The 23,374-nt window shown below is 42.4% G+C and overlaps 1 protein-coding gene across 2 annotated transcripts in view; it reads left to right on the top strand.

Annotated features, from left to right (window-relative positions):
- The window catches only part of LOC124039240 (rab11 family-interacting protein 3-like), a 68,044-nt gene that overhangs the window by 20,151 nt on the left and 24,519 nt on the right, over nt 1-23,374 (top strand). The window contains exons 3-6 of one of the 2 annotated variants that reach the window (XM_046355150.1): nt 332-408; nt 3,486-3,658; nt 19,642-19,845; nt 22,124-22,261. In XM_046355150.1, the coding sequence (XP_046211106.1) occupies nt 332-408; nt 3,486-3,658; nt 19,642-19,845; nt 22,124-22,261 (592 nt within the window). The remainder of the gene's footprint in view (nt 1-331; nt 409-3,485; nt 3,659-19,641; nt 19,846-22,123; nt 22,262-23,374) is intronic. The other variant, XM_046355151.1, reaches the window with a different exon arrangement.

Below are 23,374 nucleotides of genomic sequence, written 5' to 3'. Positions count from 1 at the left end.
TGGATCAAACCATTGTGAGGCAAAGGGCGGGGCAATCTTTTGAAACTTAAAACGCTCTATTAAGTGTCTATAATCAGCACAAGTGCTTTCATTGCGTATTATTAATATTATTGAAATTACATACTTATGTTTACAGTGATATATTGGGGGGGACAAATCATACTTTTCCCAGGATGGAGGGGTCATGTCCCCTGGGATTTCCGCCTATGGTTGTGTCATTAGATTTGGAGTGTTGTCACAAGACAAAAAATGTGAATACCACTGCACTAACTTAAATCTTTGTTTACTTTGAGTTGACCCTATTTACTCTGCTTACTGTATGTGTTTGCAGGTACAGAGCCCCAGCTCTACGATGTGCACTTCAGCCCAGGGGACGGAGCAGTGGGCTGCCCAGAGGAGTACGATGAGGTAGGTGATGTCATTGGATATCATCGCAGTTATTGGTTACATTCCAGTTACTGCTGGAAATATGACCACTCAACACATACATTATAATAGCATTGTGACTGCACAGAATATCAATGAACCCCCCTACATAAAGCAGCATGATATGGGCCAGGGTGGTCTAATGTGAATGAGCATTCATGTATAGTGGTATAGCATGGTATACCACTGTGACTGCCCATTTGTAATATATTATGACCTTGTGTGGTCCAGTTGTGCTGTTACCATTGTCCCTTTGCATACAGAGTTCCCTGGCTGAACTCTCTGCGCCCTCACTCATTCCACAGTAATCAGCGAGTGGCCAGAAAAGCTATCATTACCACTCTGTGAATATTCCGCATGCTGAACACTACGGTTTGGCACAGGGTCCAATGACATCTGGCAGAATTTTCACATCGTATTTTTCTTTCGACCAAATTTTGAATGGTTAGAGTCTGGTCACATATACACATGTATTCTATTATGTTTTTTCAGCTGCGGTGAGCATATCTGAAATTCTTGGCTCATCTCGTGCGTGGACTTTGACTATTTATTAAATCTTTCTGCTGCCTCCACAAGATTAAACCTTTTCTTTCGACTGTTATTCCATTAGTTTGCTTCGATCACTCTAGTATGAGTGCACTGTATGGTGCCTAATAGTACACGCAAAACACCCGCCTCAACGTCAACAGTAAAGAGGCGACTCCGGGATGCTGGCCTTCTAGGCAGAGTTGCAAAGAAAAAGCCATATCTCAGACTGGCCAATAAAAAGAAAAGATTAAGATGGGCAAAAGAACACAGACACTGGACAGAGGAACTCTGCCTAGAAGGCCAGCATCCCGGAGTCGCCTCTTCACTGTTGACGTTGAGACTGGTGTTTTACGGGTACTATTTAATGAGGCTGCCAGTTGAGGACTTTGCGTCTGTTCCTCAAACTAGACACTAATGTACTTGTCCTCTTGCTCAGATGTGCGTCAGGGCCTCCCACTCCTCTTTCTATTCTGGTTAGAGCCAGTTTGCTCTGTTCTGTGAAGGGAGTAGTACTCAGTGTTGTACGAGATCTTCAGTTTCTTGGCAATTTCTCTCATGGAATAGCCTTCATTTCTCAGAACAAGAATAGACATGAGTTTCAGAAGAAAGTTATTTGTTTCTGGCCAGATTGAGCCTGTAATTGAACCCACAAATGCTGATGCTACAGATACTCAACTAGTCTAAAGAAGCCCAGTTTTATTGCTTCATCAATCAGCACTAAAGTTTTCAGCTGTGCTAACATAATTGCAAAAGGGTTTTCTAATGATCAGTTAGCCTTTTAAAATTATAAACATGGATTAGCTAACACAACGTGCCATTGGAACACAGGTGTGATGGTTGCTGATAATGGGCCTCTGTACACCTATGTAGATATTCCATTAAAAATCTGCCGTTTCCAGCTACAATAGTCCTTTACAACATTAACAATGTCTACAGTGTATTTCTGATCTATTTGATGTTATTTTAATGAACAAATAGCTTTTCTTTCAATAACAAGGACATTTCTAAGTGACCCCAAACTGTTGAACTGTAGTATATGCATATATATACACATACATACAGTGGGGAGAACAAGTATTTGATACACTGCCGATTTGGCAGGTTTTACTACTTACAAAGCATGTAGAGGTCTGTAATTTTTATCATAGGTACACTTCAACTGTGAGAGACGGAATCTAAAACAAAAATCCAGTAAATAACATTGTATGATTTTTAAGTAATTCATTTGCATTTTATTGCATGACTTACATTGGGGCAAAAAATAATTTAGTCAGCCACCAATTGTGCATGTTCTTCCACTTAAAAAGATGAGAGAGGCCTGTAATTTTCATCATAGGTACACTTCAACTATGACAGACAAAATGAGAGAAAAAAATCCAGAAAATCACATTGTAGGATTAATGAATTAATGAATTCATTTTAATTTATTTGCAAATTATAAATAAATCTAACATAACAAAATGTGGAAAAGGGAAGGGGTCTGAATTCCTTATGAATGCATTATAATTAATTCAAATACTGACCTACATTGTATGCTTGTGACGATTCAAATGTTTAAGATACGGCTGCATCGTTCCGCAGACCCAAAACCGATCCAAATGTATCATGCATTGGTCAGCAAATGTATTCAAACGTTACGAATCACAGATTCACTAAAATGTTTTGCTCAAATGAATTTCTTCCTTCTGAAAATACCTCATCTTTTGTGACAACTGATCAAACAATCAAATGTATTTATAAAACCTGTTTTTACATCAGCCGATGTCACAAAGTGCTATACAGAAACCCAGCTTAAAACCCCAAACAGCAAGCCATGCAGATGTAGAACTGATGCTTTCTCTCCTTCAGTGTTGAACTAAATATGTAATTGTGTTGACAGTCAATGACCTGCAAGTTATTTTTCATTTTAACCAACCCCAGGGAATATCAGTAGCCTTGTCAAACTGCTCACTGTGCCCAACTTCACACGTTGACCAACGCAAGGTATGAGGCCTGTTCCTGATCTTGCACATCTGCGTGGCACCTTAAGCATTCAAATGCTAAAATGGCTTGCGCGATGTTCACATATTTTTGGTCATGTAGTGTATGTCACAACAGGTAAAAATGTGTCAAGACTGTGTAATGACAAAAGTTGTGTAAGCTATTATGACATGGTTATGACCTTGTTATGATGTTGGGTGTCAAGTAAGGTTTTTTTACCTGTTTGTCAGCAAGTCTGTCAGCAAAGTTACAGCTAGGAAAAAAATAGGGTGTAACAATCAAACTAGTATACAATACAGCCTACAGTATGTAGTCATCACCTCTCAACTGGGTGTGTTTACTCTTTGTTAGCTAATACATACAGTCCATCCACATATCAGCTACTGTACCAGCCCTCATAATGCTATTTTTAGTCACCTGTTAATGATTTCTCAATTTAAACGATGTCCACTTAACTCTCTCTCTGTCCCAGATACTTTGGACCACTATTGTGGAGGATTCCCAACTTGACCTAATAAGATTACTCAAATGTTCCTATTTCCTTCCTGTAGCAGAACGAGGTGACGGATAGTGCCTACCTGGGCTCGGAGAGCACCTACAGCGAGTGTGAGATGTTCACCGACGAAGACTCGGGAGCCCTAGTCCAGCCAGAGATGCACGAGGATGTAGAGACGGACAGTGGCATCGACGCAACGCTGCACGACCCCGAGGACAGCCACAACAGGTCAGTTCTGACTTACTTAAGCCTATTTACTCCATGTGGAGCATAGGGCTGCATGTCCTTTGCATTTTTTTCTGCTTCTCCTCAGGCCCATGGTCCAATAGTCAGTCCTGACCGTGACCTCTAACCTTAACCCGACCTCTTAACCCGACCCACATACCGTTGGCCAAAGTCAAACCCTAACCCCATACACCTTCCCCTCCTACTTAGAACTACCATAAACATTAACCTTGAGGTAATGTTCTAATGACATCTTTAGCTAAGTCGAGGTGAATCAGTTGAGGCAGAAGTGGGTCAAAACTGTTAGTGATGCGCGGGTTGACTTCTGTCCCCTGGTTATATCCACGGGGAGGGCAGGTTTAGGATCATAAAATCTTGATCCACTGAGGCAAATGGGACAATGTCAGAGTTTAATTCAGTTAGAGAAAAGCTACGAAATGGAGAGGTGAAAATAATGAGAAGGCAGGGCCGTGAAAGTAATGTTTGCAAAAGATTTGGTGAAGTGGTAAAATAGTATGATAGCAGTGCTGGCTATGTTGTTTGTGTGTGATTATTGTGAGGTGCTATACAGATTCGACAGTCACAAGACAGGGCCTTCAAATAGGCCTATGGCACATCAAGGGAACTGTTGCTTACTGTTCAGATGGGAAACTGAAATCTAGACACTGACTTTAGGGCCGTAACCGTTCACATAGCCTGCAGAATTAAGCATTTCCTGCAGTAACATTATATACCAAATGTGACCCGTTTCAAGAAGCTAGGCGTATGTCGCACGTCACTACTTCACAGGAGAGGCATTTGAACGTCTTTTAATTTTTTTTAATCAAAATGCGTTTTTTGGCAGAAATACCTTCTAGAACTTGTGAACTTTCATGTGCCTTAATAATAAACTTGTATTCCCTCTGTAAATACGAATACAATTGTTAAATTACGAGCCGAGTTGGTTTAGCCACTGAAAAAGACAGGAATCTTCCCGCTCGCCATGATTGGCTGCGCTAATGGATGGGCTGGACATGCCGGGAGATGAGTTTGGATTGGTCTGCCATGTAGCATGCTTCTGTCTAACGTGAACTGCTCAGTATGTGTTGATAATCCTTTCTACCGCAGATTACGGGCATCTATTGTATTTCATGAACATGTGTGCATGTCTAGACAATATTGACCCATCCACTTAGCTAGATGTGGCTGGGTGTTGGTTACAGCATTTCTTTCACATGACCCATCAATTTAGACAAGTGTGTCTGGGTAAATGTCAGCTAATAATTATCAAGAAACTTTTTGTTTTTGATATTGCTACTATGTAAATATGCAAGTAACCATTTCACTGTACCGTTTACACCTTCTGTATCTTGCGCATGTGACAAATAAACTTTCATTTAGTCTGTGTTTACCAGAGACAGTAATGTGAAGAACAACATGACCTGCACCAAAGTCAGGTTAGGATATAGGCCAAAAGTGTATTTTTACCTGGAGCTTTTCCTTCCTGTAGGCTACTACTTTTAGTCATGAAATATTTGGTTGTTAACTACATTACTCACTCTGTTTAACACATGGATTCACTTGTGAATCCTTAAAGAGATGGGTTGGCGCTAAAGCTTAAGAGGGTGTGAACGATGCTGAATGAGTGTAGACAAAGAAGGGCTCTCCAGTAGGTGTACCAAAGTATTCATAGGCCATTTTCTCAAAAGTGGGGTAACAAGTGTATCAACTTTCGAAGCAGAATTACTTTCCCATTGTTCCTCAACTGCAGTGAACAATATACCATTTTCTAGCTCTGGGTCTCTACTTTTATCCAATGTAAAACACGCCATTTAAAATGTTGCTACATAGGACCGAATCCAGGTTGTGGGTCACAAATGTATATTTTGACTCGGGAACAGGAGTGGAGAAATATGATTTCTTTCTTTCAGCATTTGAGAGAATGTTAGGGACGTCTGTAGAGGTGCTATCTCTATCAGCACCATAAAAAGTGGCATTTCAACCACGCAAAATATGCAACCAACCCAAACTGAAATCTTATCAGATACATGTTGGGTCATTTTCACAGCTTTCTATTTCCTTTCAACTCGTCAAACTGATGACATTTTGCACAGAAAACCTTTTCCGTTCTTTTGGACGGTTATTGCATTTTATCCTCTGTGCCTAAACGTCTTTGCTGCTCGAAAGAAGCAGAGATGAGAGAGAACTTACCGATGTCAACAAGTTTGAAGCATTCATTCTATCGATTTATGACATTCTGGTGAGCAAGGGTTTATTTAGTCTTCTAGGGCAACATACAGTGCCTTCGGAAAGTATTCAGGCCCCTTGACCTTTTTCACATGTTACGTTACAGCCTTATTCTAAAATGGATTTAAAAAATAATAATCCTCAACAATCTAAACACATTTGTTAATAAGTGCCTCCTTGAAGGAGGGAGGTGCAGGAATCAGGAGCAGGAGAGCAAGGAAGTCCCAGTGGCACAATAGTTTATTCCGAAAGTCCCAACTCAACAACAACATGGGTGGGAATATGCCCCAACAAGGTCGCCACACACAGGGAAAATAAACAATACACACGGAGGAGTTACTCTATTCCTACACACATACCAAACCGGTACAACTGCCGTGTGAAAGAAAAAAAACCATGGTGCAGACACGCACCCCTAACCACAGCACAAAGACTAACAGGCAACCCACTGAAATTAACTAATTGGACACAGGTGTACACAATACAGACAGACACAAACGAAAAGGAAAAATGGATTGGTAGCAGCTAGTAGGCCGGCGACGACGACCGCCGAGCACCGCCCAAACAGTGAGAGGAGCCACAATACCCCATAAAGCGAAAACAGTTTATTTTAATTTTTAATTTTGCACATTTACATAAGTATTCAGACCCTTTGCTATGAGACTCGAAATTGAGCTCAGGTACATCCTGAGCTCAGGTACATCCATCCTACATCCTCATCCATCCATCCTACATCCTCAGGTACATTTCCATTGATTATCCTTGAGATGTGTCTACAACTTGATTGGAGTCCACCTGTGAGTAATTCAATTGATTGGTCACGATTTGGTAGGACACAGACCTGTCTATATATGTCCCACGTTTAACATTGCAAGTCAGAGAAAAAAAACAAGCAATTAGGTTGAAGACATTACCCATAGAGCTCCCGAGACAAGATTGTGTCGAGGCACAGATCTGGGGAAGGGCACCAAAAAATGTCTGCAGCATTTGAAAGTCCCCAAGTACACAGTCCCCAAGTACATCATTCTTAAATGGTAGTTTGGCCCGTCCAGCCAAACTGAGCATACTTATGTAAATGTATATTTTTTCTTTTTTATACATTTGCAAACGTTTCTAAAAATTAAAAATATATATTAAAAAAACAGTTTCTGCCGTGTCATTATGGGGTATTGTTGGTAGATTGATGAGGAAAAAAACAATTTCATCAATTTGAGAAAAAAGCTGTAACCTAACAAAATGTGAAAAAAGTCAAGGAGTCTGAATTCTGAAGGCACTGTATAATGACAGAAGAGAAGCTGCTTGTAATCTAATTATAGACAGTTGACTAACAAATTGAGAGCTTGGGACTATAAGGTTCTATCTGCAAAGAGATGATTCTGATATAATTGGCTTTAAAGTTACAAACCCTCATTAGTTTGAATTGTGTCAGCAACGTATATCTTTTGTTTTCTTTTAAACGTATTAACATGGATTGAGGTATTTAGTGTACTATGCAGTGTCTTAGACCACTGCACCACTCGGGAGGCCTAATATTATTATTTTTTACAAAAATGCAGATAGAACCGTATACTCCCAAGCTCTCGAAATAGCCTACAAAAAAAATCAGAAATTATAAACAGAAACATATCTAAGTTATGCAAACAAAATACTGCACCACCAGTAAAAAAATGTTCTGCTGTCTCTGACTGTAGGCTACAGTGCATTTTCTATATTAGCGGGTTAGGGTTGTTTGCCAGCCTCAGATTTTCACTTTATCACATATAGTTGGCAGTTGTGGATTGGCTATTAGCAATTGCGGGCCGGTGCAGGTGAACGAACAGCTTACCCACGTACCACTAAAAGCTGTCCTGAAACCACGATATCACTGCTCATCACTCAGACACCAGGGCTTGCACTGTAACAGATAAAGTAAATGTATGAGGCCTTTGACTAAATACTATCGGTGGCCAACTCAGAAAAGTCAAAGTAATACTAGCCTCAGCCATCACAGCCTATCTATCATCAAGCATTTTTTTCACCTTTATTTAGGCCAGTTGAGAACAAGTTGTCATTTACAACTGCGACCTGGCCAAGATAAAGCAAAGCAGTGCGACAAAAACAACAGCACAGAGTTAAACATAAACAAACGTACAGTCAATTATACAATAGAAAAATATATGTACAGTGTGTGCAAATATAGAAGAGTTAGGGAGGTAAAGGCAATAAATAAGCCATGGAGGCTAAATAATTACAATTTAGCATTAACGCTGGAGTGATAGATGTGCAGATGATGATGTGCAAGTAGAGATACTGGGGTGCAAAAGAGCAAGAGGATAAGTAACAATATGGGGATGAGGTTGTTGGGTGTGCTATTTACAGATTGGCTGTGTACAGGTACAGTGATCGGTAAGCTGCTCTGACAGCTGATGCTTAAAGTTAGAGAGGGAGATATAAGACTTCTGCTGTCACGCCCTGGCCTTAGTTATCTTTGTTTTCTTTATTATTTTGGTTAGGCCAGGGTGTGACATGGGTGATGTATGGTTTTTGTTTGTACTGTCTAGGGTTTTTTGTAGATTTATGGGGTTGTGTTCATTCTAGGTGTTTATGTAAGTCTATGGTTGCCTAGATTGGTTCTCAATCAGAGGCAGGTGTTTATCGTTGTCTCTAATTGGGAACCATATTTAGGCAGCCATGTTCTTTGGGTATTTTGTGGGTGATTGTTTCCTGTGTCAGTGTTTGTGCCACACGGGACTGTTTCGTTGCCAGTTCACTTTATTATTTTGTATTTGTCATCATGTTTAGTTTTTCTTATTAAAAACCATGGACACCTACCACGCTGCGTATTGGTCCGATCCTTGTTTCACCTCTTCAGAGGAAGAGGAGGAAATCTGCCGTGACAGAATCAACCACCAAAACAGGACCAAGCAGCGTGGTGGCAGGCAGCAGCAGGAGGAGCAGCGATGTCAGGATTATTGGACTTGGGAGCAGAATCTGGACTATACAACTTGGGATAGACAGGTGGGCGGTCGACCCAGGGAGAGTGCCGAAGCCCACCTGGGATTCGCTGGAGCAGTGCGAGGAGGGTTACAGGAGAATGGAGTTGGAGAAACGAGCACGGCGGTGCGGTAGGAAGCCCGAGAGTCAGCCCCTAAAATTTATTGGGGGAGGCACACAGGGAGTATGGCGAAGCCAGGTAGGAGACCTGCGCCAACTTCCTGTGCTTACTGGAGAGCGAGAGAGACCTGGCAGGCACCGTGTTATGCTGTGGAGCGCACAGTGTTTCCAGTGCGGGTGCATAGCCCGGTGCGGTACATTCCAGCTCCTCGGATCGGCCAGGCTAGAGTGGGCATTGAGCCAGGTAAGGTTGGGCAGGCTCGGTGCTCAAGAGCTCCAGTGCGCCTGCACGGTCCGGTCTATCCAGTGCCACCTACACGCACCGGTGGCAGCCCCCCGCACCAGGCTTCCTGTGCGTGTCCAGAGCCCAGTAATCCCTATTTCTCCTCCCCTCACTCGCCCTGAGGTGCGTGTCCTCGGCCCAGTACCACCAGTGTTGGCACCACGTACCAGGCCTACAGTGCGCCTCGCCTGTCCAGAGCTGCTAGAGTCTCCTGCCTAGATTGGTTCTCAATCAGAGGTAGGTGTTTCTCGTTGTCTCTGATTGGAAACCATATTTAGGCAGCCATGTTCTTTTGGGTATTTTGTGGGTGATTGTTTCCTGTGTCAGTGTTTTGCCACACTGGACTGTTTCATTGCCAGTTCACTTTATTATTTTGTATTTGTGTTCATGTTTAGTTTTTCTTATTAAAAACCATGGACACCTACCACGCTGCGTATTGGTCCAATCCTTGTTTCACCTCTTAAGAGGAGGAAATCTGCCGTTGCACCTGCTTCTGTGATTTTTGCAATTCATTCCAGTCAGTGTTAGCAGAGATCTGGAAGTAAAGAAAGGCGGCCAGAGGAAGTTATGGCTTTGGGGGTGACCAGTGAAATATACTTGCTGGTGACCAGTGAGCTGAGGTAAGGCTGGGCTTTACCAAGAATAGACTTATGGATGACCTAGAGCCAGTGGGTTTGGCGACGAATATGTAGTGAGGGCCAGCAACGAGAGCATACAGGTCGCAGTGGTGGGTAGTATATGGGGCTTTGGTGACAAAACGGATGGCACTGTGATAGACTACATCCAATTTGCAGAGTAGAGTGTTGGAGGCTATTTTGTAAATGACCTCGCCGAAGTCAAGGATCGGTAGGACAGTCAGTTTTACGAGGGTATGTTTGGCAGCATGAGTGAAGGTTGCTGCGTTGAGAAATAGGAAGCCGATTCTAGATTTATTTTGGGATTGGAGATGCTTAATCTGAGTCTGGAAGGAGAGTTTAGTCTAACCAGACACCTAGGTATTTGTAGTTGTCCACATATTCTAAGTCAGAACCGTCCAGAGTAGTGATGCTAGTCGGGCGAGAGGGTGCGGGCAGCAATCGGTTGAAGAGCATGCACTTAGTTTTACTAGCGTTTAAGTGCGGTTGGAGGCCACGGAAGGAGTGTTGTATGGCATTGAAGCTCGTTTGGAGGTTTGTTAGCACAGTGTCCAAAGAAGGGCCAAATGTCTACAGAATGGCTTCGTCTGCGTAGAGGTGGATCAGAGAATAACCAGCAGCAAGAGTAACATCATTGATATATACAGAGAAAAGAGTCGGCCAGAGAATCGAACCCTGTGGCACCCCCATAGAGACTGCCATAGGTCCCCTACAACAGGCACTCCGATTTGGCACACTGAACTCTATCTGAGAAGTAGTTGGTGAACCAGGCGAGGCAGTCATTTGAGAAACCAAGGCTGTTGAGTCTGCTGATAAGAATGAGGTGATTGACAGAGTCAAAAGCCTTGGCCAGGTCGATGAAGACGGCTGCACAGTACTGCCTTTTATCGATGGCGGTTATGGTATTGTTTAGGACCTTTAATGTGGCTGAGATGCAGTCATGACCAGCTCGGAAATCAGATTTCTATTGCGGAGAAGGTACGGTGGGATTCGAAATGGTCGATGATCTGTTTGTTAACTTGTCTTTAGAGAGGCAGGGTAGGATAGATATAGGTCTGTAACAGTTTGGGTCTAGAGTGTCTCCCCCTTTGAGGAGGGGGATGACCGCGGCAGCTTTCCAATCTTTAGGGATCTCAGACAATACGAAAGAGAGGTTGAACAGGCTAGTAATAGGGGTTGCAACAATTACGGCAGGTAATTTCAGAAAGAGAGGGTCCAGATTGTCTAGCCCAGCTGATTTGTAGGGGTCCTTATTTTGCAGCTCTTTCAGAACATCAGCTTTCTGGGTTTGGGTGAAGGAGAAATGGGGATGGCTTGGGCGAGTTGCTGTGGGGGGTGCAGAGCTGTTTACTGGGGTAGGGGTAGCTAGGTGGAAATCATGGCCAGCCATAGACAAATGCTCTCGATTATCTTAGATTTACTGGTGATGAGTGTTTCCTAGCCTCAGTGCAGTGGGCAGCTGGGAGGAGGTGCTCTTATTCTCCATGGACTATACAGTGTCCCAGAACTTTTTGGAGTTAGTGTTACAGGATGAACATTTCTGTTTGAAAAAGCTAGCCTTTGCTTTCCTATCAGCCAGTGTATGTTGGTTCCTAACGTCCCTGAAAAGTTGCATATCGCGGGGTCTATTCGATGCTAATGCAGTATGCCACAGGATGTTTTTGTGCTGGTCAAGGGCAGTCAAGTGTGGAGTGAACCAAGGGTTATATCTGTTCTTAGTTCAATGTTTTTTGAAAGGGCCATGCTTATTTAAGATGGTGAAGGAAGCACTTTTTAAGAATAATCAGGCGTCCTCTACTGACGGGACGAGGTCATTATCCTTCCAGGACACCCGGGCCAGGTTGATTAGAAAGGCCTGCTCGCAGATGTGTTTCAGGGAGCATTTGACAGTGATTAGGGTGGTCGTTTGAAATATCCGGACATTTTTTTCCAGACGGACAGCTAAAGAATTTACATCGCCTCCTGATGAATTTTATCGCTTATTAACGTGTACTAATACCTAAAGTTGCATTACAAAAGTATTTCAAAGTGTTTTGTGAAAGTTTATCGTCTACTTTTTTAATTTAAAAAAATGACGTTACGTTATGAAACGCTATATATTTTTGTTTATCACACAGTCTTCATAGATCGATATCTAGGCTATATATGGACCGATTTAATCGAAAAAAAGACCCAATAGTGATTATGGGACATCTAGGAGTGCCAACAAAGAAGATGGTCAAAGATAATGAATGTTTTATATTTCATTTGTGCGGTTTGTGTAGCGACGACTATGCTAATTATTTTGTTTACGTCCCCTGCGGGTCTTTTGGGGTGTTACATGCTATCAGATAATAGCTTCTCATGCTTTTGCTGAAAAGCATTTTAAAAATCTGACTTGTTGCCTGGATTCACAATGAGTGTAGCTTTAATTCAATACCCTGCATGTGTATTTTAATTAACGTTTGAGTTTTAACTAATACTATTAGCATTTAGCGTAGCGCATTTGCATTTCCAGATCTCTAGATGGGACGCCTGCGTGCCAGGTAGGAGCAAGAGGTTAATCATGAAACATAGTCCCCCTCCCTTCTTCCCAGATAGATATTTATTCCTGTCTATGCGATGAACTGAGAACCCAGCTGGCTGGCGGACACAGACAGTATATCCCAAGAGTGCCATGTTTCCGTGAAACAGAATATGTTACAATCCCTGATGTCTCTCTGGAAAGAAACCCATGCCCTGAGCTCATCAACTTTATTATCTAGAGACTGAACATCAGCGAGTAATATACTTGGGAGTGGTGGGTGGTGTGCGCACCTCCTAAGTCGGACTAGAAGACCACTCAGAGTACCTCTTATCTGCCGGTGGTGTTTTGGGTCGGCCTCTGGAATCAGTTCGGGGGTTGCGAACAAAGGAACCACTTTGGGAAAGTTGTAATTCTGGCAGTGCTGGTGAGTTACCACCGCTCTGATATCCAATAGTTCTTCCCGGCTGCATGTAATAACATAATCACATTTCTGGGCTAATTATGTAAGAAATAATACATTAAAAAAAATACTGCATAGTTTCCTAAGAGCGAGAAGCATGGCAGCCCTCTCTGTCGGCAACATTTTTCCCTCATAACTTGTCATAAACATGTCATAATGTCAGCTGACATAACTTGTCATGACACATATATTTAACCTGTTGTGACATATATTGCGTTATTTTATGGCAGTTATGACATCTACATAAGAGTGTCAAAACCAAAAAAAAACATTTGATTACGCTATAGCCTACAACAGTAGGTTTATGTTGTCGGTGACTACCTCATGATGCTGATTGAAAGAAGGCCAAAAGTGTGCACAGCTGGCATCGAGGAAAAGGGTGGCTATTTGAAGAATTTAAAATCTAAAATATATATGGGTTACTAAGTGATTCCATGTGTTATTTCATAGTTTTGATGTCTTCACTATAATTCTACAATGTAGAAAATAGTACAAATAAAAATAAAGATAAACTATTGAATGAGTTTGTTCTAATGTTCTAAAACTTTTGACCGGTAGTATGTGTGTATGTGTGTATATATATTTATTCCGATACCCCGATGCCAGCTGATGCTCATAATGCTTCTTGACAGTGTCATAAAGTATATATTTCTTAGTCTACATAAAGTGTTATTTTAAAATATGCAGGAAAAAAATAACTGGAAAGTATTCATTATAACAACAACTAAGGATTTAAGAAATAAACTTTCAAATGAAAGGAAACTTCTTGGTCGGGGAAAAATGGATTTGAATAAATGTGGGTTTTGACACTCAAATGTAGGTGTCATAACCAGCCATAAAATAAAACAATATATGTCACAACAGGTGTAAATATATGGGTCAGTTTTATTTTACCTTTATTTAACCAGGCAAGTCAGTTAAGAACACATTCTTATTTTCAATGACGGCCTGGGAACAGTGGGTTAACTGCCTGTTCAGGGGCAGAACAACAGATTTGTACCTTGTCAGCTCGGGGGTTTGAACTCGCAACCTTCCGGTTACTAGTCCGACGCTCTAACCACTAGGTTACCCTGCCGATCCCATGACAGTGTTCTGAGAGATATAGGGCAGTCACTTCAGAACAAACTTACTAGATTTTTTGGGGGACTATCTGTTGTTCCACGTAGTGAATCTGTTATTCAATGCTTTTGTTTGGGCTGTTTGGGATAATAATGTATATTATCCTTGGTATGACCAAATGATCCTTGGTATGACCATTTAAAAATATTCCATATTGCTTGGAAAATTTGCCTGAGTAGACAGTGTTGAAATAAGCGTTTTATGAGATAATGTGCAAGAATAGAAGGTGTCTATAACAAATGTTATAGTCATCATAAGAATGTTTTACTGTCATTTTACTGTCATACAAAAGATCAGCTCCTCCCTTGACGGGGATCGTTCACTTAATGATTTTTGGCTTTTTACCTAAACTCAAATAATTATGTTTAGGGGAAGGCACCTTTTGCCTATTTTTGGAGTATTATCAAAGCCCAACATATTTGATTCAAGTCAGTGCAACCTTAGTGGCAATAACTAGACACATTGCCCCTTAGGGCAAATACTGAAAACGTATTAACGTTGTCATCATCTGAGGATTTGTTTGATTGGGGTCCACCCCTAATGCATTAATTGGGTGAAATGTTAGAATGAGGAGATGATGATTAGTCTAGTTGTGGGCACTATGTGCCCCACCTGATTACAGCCAGATTAGTGGCTGCCACCTGTTTGGGACAGCCACTTTGTTTTCTCCGTTTACCTTTATTTAACTAGGCAAGTCAGTTAAGAACAATTTCTTATTTGCAGTGGCAGCCTAGGAACAGTGGGTTAACTGCCTTGTTCAGTGGCAGAACAACAGATTTTCACCTTGTCAGCTCGGGGATTCGATCTAGGAACCTTTCGGTTACTGGCCCAACGCTCTAACCACGAGGCTATCTGCCACCCCACTTGACAATGTCCTTTTTTACGTTCCAGATATCTTTGTTAAGTGTTTGATACTAATTGAAGAAATTGAGCCTACATCAAGCGATTTTTGATGTAGGCTACGACTATATTAACTTGATTTTACTTTAGGCCTATAAGTTGACCATATCAATCTGCTCTATGAAAGAGAGAGGGTGTCTGCCCTCCGTGTAAGTAAATACAATAGCTGCTGTTTGGGGTCTTTATTCTGAGCGCATTTATGAGTTGTTTTTGCATGTAGTGCTGGGGTCTGTCACGAGGGAGGAGGAAGTGTAGGGGCATATAAGGCCTTGTCTGCTGATTGCGTTACCCAGCTCTCCGGCTTGATGACGGATTGGGGGGGATGTGTTTGGACTTCCTGTTCACAGCTGAGCCTTAAATTCCAGGAAGTGTGGAGTTTGCTTTTTTCACTTTTTTCCTTTTTTTTCTGGAGGGCCCCATCTTCCCTCCTCTGCTCCCTGACACCTCTTTCCTTCATGCTGAAGGGGGCCAAAGCCCGGACTGGCAGAGACTCTGACACTTCCACTTGATCCTGTTTCAGCAGTCCTGCACTGTTAGCGATTTGGCAGTAATTATGGAAGGTCTTCCCCTGGCTCTCCAGGGCTGAACTTCCCCTGAAATAAATTACTTTCAGTAAATGTTGACCTTTCTCTGTGTTGAATCTTGTCAGGCAACTTATTGACACATTTTGAATGGAAATATAGTCCACTGCCAAACGGCAGTCTATCTGACATCCTTTTCTACTCTGCTAACTATGTCAGATCATGCTCCTGTTACTCTTTCCATACAGGTGTTTTCTTATATAACTTTCCAACTTCATTTTACGGTGGTAATCTCAGGCTACCCCGAGGCAGATTTGTCTGCGTTTCAACTCAGTTCCTTCTTTAAGTTCCACATTTCCTGTGTTGTCCTGTCTGTCACTGCAGGTGATCACTGCAGGTGAATTACAGAAACCATCCACAACCATTTTGAGTTGATGTCACATTTTAGGATACCTGAGGTTGGATTAGGAACATTGTTTGAAATGTTGATGTCAGTGTAAAAAGGTTTACAATTGGCAGCGGTGTGATCAATAGTCACCTTTGACCATCAGAGGTAAAGGTAAACAAAACAAATTAAGCAAATCAGCACAATAACAACACACTCCTGCCTCAGTCATGTGCTCTTGCATTAACAACGAGACTAATTTCCTATTCCCACACACAACACTGTGTCAGTAATGTTTAACCTCCAGGGCACTCCAGTGCCCTTTTCACTTAATTTAACACAAGATCTACAGAACAAACGGCACATCTCAAAATGTGGTCCAGGTATGTCATGACATAGCAAATGTGGGGGATGGGCCTTTCCTATTTTGTTCTCTATTGCTTCTCTATTGTTCCTCTAGCAAGTCTGATGACTTCACAACTTCCAATCAAACCTAGTCCTTGAATGCCTTGACTGGGGATACCTTGGCTATTGGCTGGGGATTAGGAGTTTAACAGGATTACCCACCCTACCCCATCCACCCGTCCTGTCCTACCCCAGCATCCCCTCACTAGGCTGGGCCCTGGCCAGTCACTGCGCTTGCCTGGTGCCCCTGTTTAGCCCTAAATTTGATTAACCCTCAGGCACTCACAGCCTGCCTCCCCATCTTGTCCCAAGTCTACGAGGAAGAGCCCATGGTAACAGGGAATGACCGACTGGTCACTTGTGAGTACTGATCATTTGAGGGGACAAACTGTGATGAACACTTTCTAGTCGCCCACATTGGTGGGAACCTATTAATTCAAATCTCTTAGGGATCCCTAAGCACGAATCCCGCTCGAATCCCGTTAGCGAGATTGATTTGACAACATCCAGTGAAATTGTAGTGCGCCATATTCAAACGACAGAAATATCAATATTCAACCTTCACGGAAATATAAGTGTAATACATCAAGATAAAGCTTTACTTCTTGTTAATCCAGCCGCTGTGTCAGATTTCAAAAAGGCTTTACGGCGAAAGCAAACCATGCGATTATCTGAGGACAGCGCCCCGCATACAAACACATGAAAATCATTTTTCAACCAGGCAGGTACGACACGAAAGTCAGAAATAGCCAAAAAATAAATGCCTTACCTTTGAAGATCTTCTTCTTTTTGCAATCTCAAATGTCTCAGTGACACAATGAATGGTCGTTTTGTTCAATAAATTCCTTCTTTATATCCCCAAAATGTCAATTTATTTGGCGCATTTGATTCAGAAATACACCGGTTCCAACATGTCTAGTAACTTACCTATAAACTTGGTCCAAACATTTCAAACAATGTTCCCAATCCAACCTCAGGTATCCTAAAATGTAAATAAACAATTCAATTTAAGACGGAATAAACTGTTTCTAATACCGGATAAAACAACGTGAAGCCGCTCCAGTTCACGCGCAACAAAAGACTAAAGCCCTTCAGAGTGACACCTACAAAGAACAGCCCTACTTCTTCATTTCTCAAAAGAAAAGCATCGAACAATTTCTAAAGACTGTTGACATCTAGTGGATGTCTAATAAAACCAGGTCTCCCATAGAAACCCATTGGAAAACACAGTGACATCAACAACAAAAAATCCCTGGATGGATTGTGCACGGGGTTTCGCCTGCCAAATTAGTTCTGTTATACTCACAGATATTATTAACAGTTTTAGAAACTTCAGAGTGTTTTCTATCCAAATATACTAATTATATGCATATCTTAGCTTCGGGGCCTTAGTAGCAGGCATTTTACTTTGGGCACGCTTTTTATCCGGATGTGAAAATACTGCCCCCTATCCCAGAAAAGTTTTAAACATTTACTGCAAGGAAAGAAGAGTGCAATTTAAATTACATTTTTTTAGCTACAATAAACCGTAATAGATGCGAGTCAAGTGAAGAGAGAGACTAACTTAACTCAACCTTACTTTAGCTAAAGCCTCAAAAGTGTATGAGATTTGTGGAACGGGCTGTTCACAATCACACATACATGTACAGTGCATTCGTAAAGTATTCAGACACCTTGACTTTTTCCACATGTTGTTACCTTACAGCCTTATTCTAAAATGGATAAAATCGTTTTTTTCCCTCATCGATCTTCACACAATACCACATAATGAAAAGCAAAAATAGTTTTTTAGAATTTTTTGCAAACCTATTAAAAATAAGAAACTTAAATATTACAATTTGCACAAGTATTCAGACCCTTTACTCAGTACTTTGTTGACGCACATTTGGCAGAGCTGTATTTGGGGAGTTTATTCCCATTCTCCTCTGCAGATTCTCTTAAGCTCTGTCAGGTTGGATGGGGAACGTTGCTGCACAGCTATTTTCAGGTCTCTCCAGAGATGTTCAATCGGGTTCAAGTGCAGGTTCTGGCTGGGCCACTCAAGGACATTCAGAGACTTGTCCCGAAGCCACTCCTGCGTTGCCATGGCTGTGTGCTTAGGGTCGTTGTCCTGTTGGAAGGTGAACCTTCATCCCTGCCTGAGGTCCTGAGCACTCTGCAGCAGGTTTTCATCAAGGATCTTGCTGTACTTTGCTCTGTTCATCTTTGCCTCTATCCTCACTAGTCTCCCAGTCCCTGCTGTTGAAAAACATCCCCACAGCATGATGCTGCCGCCACCATGCTTCGCCGTAGGGATGGTGCCAGGTTTCCTTCAGACATAACTCTTGGCATTCAGGCCAAAGAGTTCAATCTTGGTTTCATCAAATCAGAGAATCTTGTTTCTCATTGTCTGCGTCCTTTAAGTGCCTTTTGGCAAACGCTAAGCGGGCTGTCATGTGCCTTTTACTGAGGAGTGGCTTCTGTCTGGCCATTAAAGCCTGATTGGTGGAGTGCTGCAGAGATGGTGGTCCTTCTGGAAGGTTCTCCATATCCACAGAGAAACTCTGAAGCTCTGTCAGAGTGACCATTGGGTTCTTGGTCACCTCCCTGACCAAGGTCCTTCTTTCCCGATTGCTCAGTTTGGACGTGCGGCCAGCTCTAGGAAAAGTTGTGGTGGTTCAATTTTTTTTCCATTTAAGAATGATGGAGGCCACTGCGTTCTTGGGGACCTTCAATGCTGTATACATTTTTGGTACCCTTCCCCAGATCTGTCCCTCAACAAAAACCTGTCTCGGAGCTCTACGGACAATTTTTCCGACCTCATGGCTTAGTTTTTGCGCTGACATGCACTGTCAACTGTGTGACTGTATATAGACAGATGTGTGCCTTTCCAGATCATGTCCAATCAATTGAATTTCCCACAGGTGGACTCCAATCAAGTTGTAGAAACATCTCAAGGATGGTCGATGGAAACAGGATGCATCTAAACTCCAATTTTGAGTCTCATAGCAAAGGGTCTGAATACTTATGTAAATGAGGTATTTCTGGGTTTATTTTGTATAGATTTGCAAACATTTCTAAAAACCTGTTTTGGCTTTGTGATTATGGGGTATTGTCTGTTGATGGTTGACGAAAAAATGATTTTTAATACATTTTTGAATAAGGCTGCAACGTAACAGAATATGGAAAAAGTCAAGGAGTCTGAATATTTTCTAAATGCATAGTAGATGCATAGAACCACAAACCATGAAGCCTGTAAATGATCAAACAAGGTGTACCAGCATTTACCTGCATTTCCACCCCTGACAACATTCACACAGAATTCAGTTCCTCCTAAATTGGCTAAGTGCAGGAAAATACTTTTTTAAAAATAGGTTTGCTGTGTGTACCTGAAAGGCTATTATTCTCCTATTTTTCTCTTTCTCTCTTTTAATCACACTCATTCTTATTCCCCCTGTTCCCTCTCTCCCTCAGGTTCTCCTTGAGCTCAGAGCTGCACAGCCTCTCCCTGGTGACAGTGATCGGCACGGAGGAGGAGCACTTTGAGGACTTTGGGGAAAGCAACACCTCGGAGCTGCTGCTGGACACCACTGAGGAGGGGACAGATGGAGAGGGAGACTCATCCCACCTCCAGACTCTGGACCAGAACAACTGCTCCTCCCTGCTACTCTCTCCCAGGTACAGACCACCCTTAAAGAACGGACCCAGTCAATGGCCCACACCAACTAAGCACTCCAAGTATGACTGTGACGTATAGGAATATGTAGGCTAGGCTTAGTACCACTAATCAGTTGAAAACGGAGATGTCGGATGAAGGTCACCCACAGTATCTGCCATATTGTTACCAACGATAATATGATTTAATCCTAGGATATCACCTCTAAAGTCAAACACAGTTGTTAGTAGTCTTTGTCATTGGCTCCTGTCTGCTAACAGGGAAATTGTTGTCCTGCTGGATAGAGTAGCAGGGTAGATTTAATTAGCTACATTTTAACAGTCACAACCTCCCCCAGTGCTGTTATAACCAGACTGACTGGCTATATGTTTGTAAAGACTGGAGGTCAAACATGACAAGGACTCTCTGGAGACGTCCTTCCCATTCCACCCCTGCTGCTTCCTGTTCCTGAAGGGTGAGATAAAAGGGAACATGGGCAAAGTTCACTTACTCACACTCTCTCTCCATGTTGCTGCTTACTCTGTGACACTGAGGACACTGGCTGGAAAAACTTGCTCCCTTCTCCCTGCCCTTCATTGCTCGCTCTGAGGTATCTGAAAGGACTAGGCAGGTGAAAGCAATATGGTGCAAACTCATTTATTTAAAAAAAAATGGTTTGAAGGGCAGGCAGAGCTACTTCACACCATATACTTTCACACATCCAGTCCCCTTGAGTTTGCAAGGGCAAGTTATCAAGGGCAAACAGAGCCATGTTTCTGGAATGGAATTCAGACAAAATTGAAAGTTACAGGCTTTCCATATGCTGCCAAACAAAGCTGCGGGTTGAGGCGGCCAATATGGATTAATTGTCTGTTTCACCTGACCACACCAGAACACTCACTCCCCTCTCTCCTTCCTCTGACACGGTATTGCTCTGCCTGAACACTCCTGAGCACTTTCCACCCCCTTCTCTTACGCTTTGTTTTCATCAGAGACGCTAAGCCGGATAATGCGTAATTCCCGTTTGCGTGATATTTTCCCGAGCTCTTAGCCAGATAACTACCTAGATTTTCTCTCTCGGTCACAATATGGAAATAAGCTGGCCTAAATGGCTTGGCTTTATTGATTCCTTCTGAGTTACAAGTAATACTAAACCTTTGTTCCCCTCGGTAATTCAACGTTACAACCATAACTTCCTTCCAACTAGAATGAATGGGCACTAAGCCAGTTTGAATCAGTCCATTGTGATTTACAGTGTGTTGCAGGAGCATTGTGGTTAGTGCAATGCTGTGTGCTGTGATGCCAAGAGACATACTACTGGTCAAAGCTGAAGTGTAAAATTGATCTGACCCCTTTCACACAGATGTGTGTAAACGACACCTCTGTACACACAGGATGTTAACCACTCTCCTCGTCTTACAAGACAAACGCACACACCTAGAGACGGTACACTGCTGCTTCACTGCCACTGTCTACAAACACACACTGTTGTGTCACTACTACTGCAACACACACATACATAACCTACTGCAGCTGTTACTTCACATTAGTGTCCTTCACTATACCTTCCTAATATTGAGTTGCACACCCACCTTCTGCACTCAGAACAGCCTCAAAGTCGTCAGGGAATGGACTCTATTAGGTGTTGAACGCATTCCACAGGGATGCTGGCCCATGTTGACACCAATTCTTCCCACAGTTGTGTCAAGTTGGCTGGATGTTCTTTGGGTGGTGGACCATTCTTGATACACACAGGAAATTGTTGAGTGTGAAAAACCCAGCAGCATTGCAGTTCTTGACACAAACCGGTGCAGCTGGCACCTACTACCATACCCGGTTCAAAGGCACTTAAATAATTTGTCTTGCCCACTCACCCTCTGAATGGCACACATATACAACCCATGTCTCAATTGTCTCGAGGCTTAAAAATCCTTATTTTAACCGGTCTTCATCTACACTGATTTGAAGTGGATTTAACAAGTGACATCAATAAGGGATCATAACTTTCACCTGTATTCACCTGGTCGACCAGGTGAATACAGGTGAAAGTTATGATCCCTTGAAAGAGCAGGTGTTCTTAATGTTTTGTACACTCAGTGTATTAAAGTGAGCCCAATGACAGGACGAAACCTCGGATGCAACAACGCCTAGATGGAATCCAACCTTTCAGGGAACCCCACAGCCCAATTTGTGTCACTTTTCACAAACTCTGATAATCCTGCGCTCTTGATCCCCAAAGCTTCCTCACTGTGCACCCCACTTTTCTGTCACTCACCCCCCCCCCCCTCTTCCTCTCCCCAGCGCCCCAACTACTCTCCCTGCAAGCTTTCAGAGCTTCCTTAGGGAGGAGGCGCTGGACTTTTTCTGTAACCAATGTCACAAACAAATCTCTCGCCTGGAGGACCTCTCCACTCGCCTCAATTTCCTAGAGATGAATAGGTAACACTTCTCACCACCACTAAGGTTACCCGTGTGTGTGTGTGTGTGTGTGTGTGTGTGTGTGTGTGTGTGTGTGTGTGTGTGTGTGTGTGTGTGTGTGTGTGTGTGTGTGTGTGTGTGTGTGTGTGTGTGTGTGTGTGTGTGTGTGTGTGTGTGTGTGTGTGTGTGTGTGTGTGTGTGTGTGTGTATTGCCGTGTTGACAAGGAAACACACATTACTTTAGTTGTCTGTGCATGTGCTGTCCTGTTGTGTTCAATTGGTAAGATGCACACATGCGTGCTGTGTTTAATGTCAAATAGACAGACACATGCACAGATTATGATGGTGTTTGTGTGTTTTGAATAGGTTCGTCACACACATCTCACTCGCTCCACTCATCTTCACTCTTCAGTGCACGTTTGTGTGTGAGTTGTGGTGTTTTGACAGAATTGGTGTTTGGCTTGACTCAGCTTGTTTTGGGGAGAACCTCTCACTCACTCAGGCTTGCTCATTGTATCTGTACTTTATTGTTATAATAGGATTCATAAGGTTAAAGGGCATAGTTGTTTTTAAACTGAGTTTGGTGGACTGTCATGCTTTTCTCTAGCTGTTGGTGCTGTGTGGCCAACAGAAGGTTTGCATGGAGTTCCCATTGCTCATATCAGTGCATGCCTTATACGTTTCATATATACATACTGTATCTCACATCCTGTCAAGCTCATGGAAAGAATTGCATCTGTGCAGTGACAAATGTTTTTTTTTAAGAATTTTAAAAAGAATGCTAAATCTGAAAAAACTTCACAGGTGAGTGATGTCATTTGCAATGGTTTGAACCTTTGTTTTATCAGGGAGTCACACTGAGACCAAGGTCTCTTACAGATGAGCCCTAAATGACAGAAAATACACACATCAAAATATAAATACAAAATGCAAGTAAAAAAAAACACAGTCGTTAAAAACACACATTCATCAGTAATAAAGTTCTCAATCAGCCTTCTGAATTGCCTTAGAGTCACCAGAACCTCAAATTTAAGAAAGATTGTTCCACAAATAAGGTGCAAGAGAACTTAAAGCTGATTTACCTAACTCAGTAGAGACCAAAGGAATTTCCACAGTTAGCCATCCCAGAGACGT

This window comes from Oncorhynchus gorbuscha, linkage group LG07, assembly GCF_021184085.1.
Source record: "Oncorhynchus gorbuscha isolate QuinsamMale2020 ecotype Even-year linkage group LG07, OgorEven_v1.0, whole genome shotgun sequence".
In the NCBI taxonomy this organism is placed as follows: Eukaryota; Metazoa; Chordata; class Actinopteri; order Salmoniformes; family Salmonidae; genus Oncorhynchus; species Oncorhynchus gorbuscha.
Note: the sequence above shows the minus strand (reverse complement) of the source record. Positions and strands in the feature narration are given on the sequence as shown.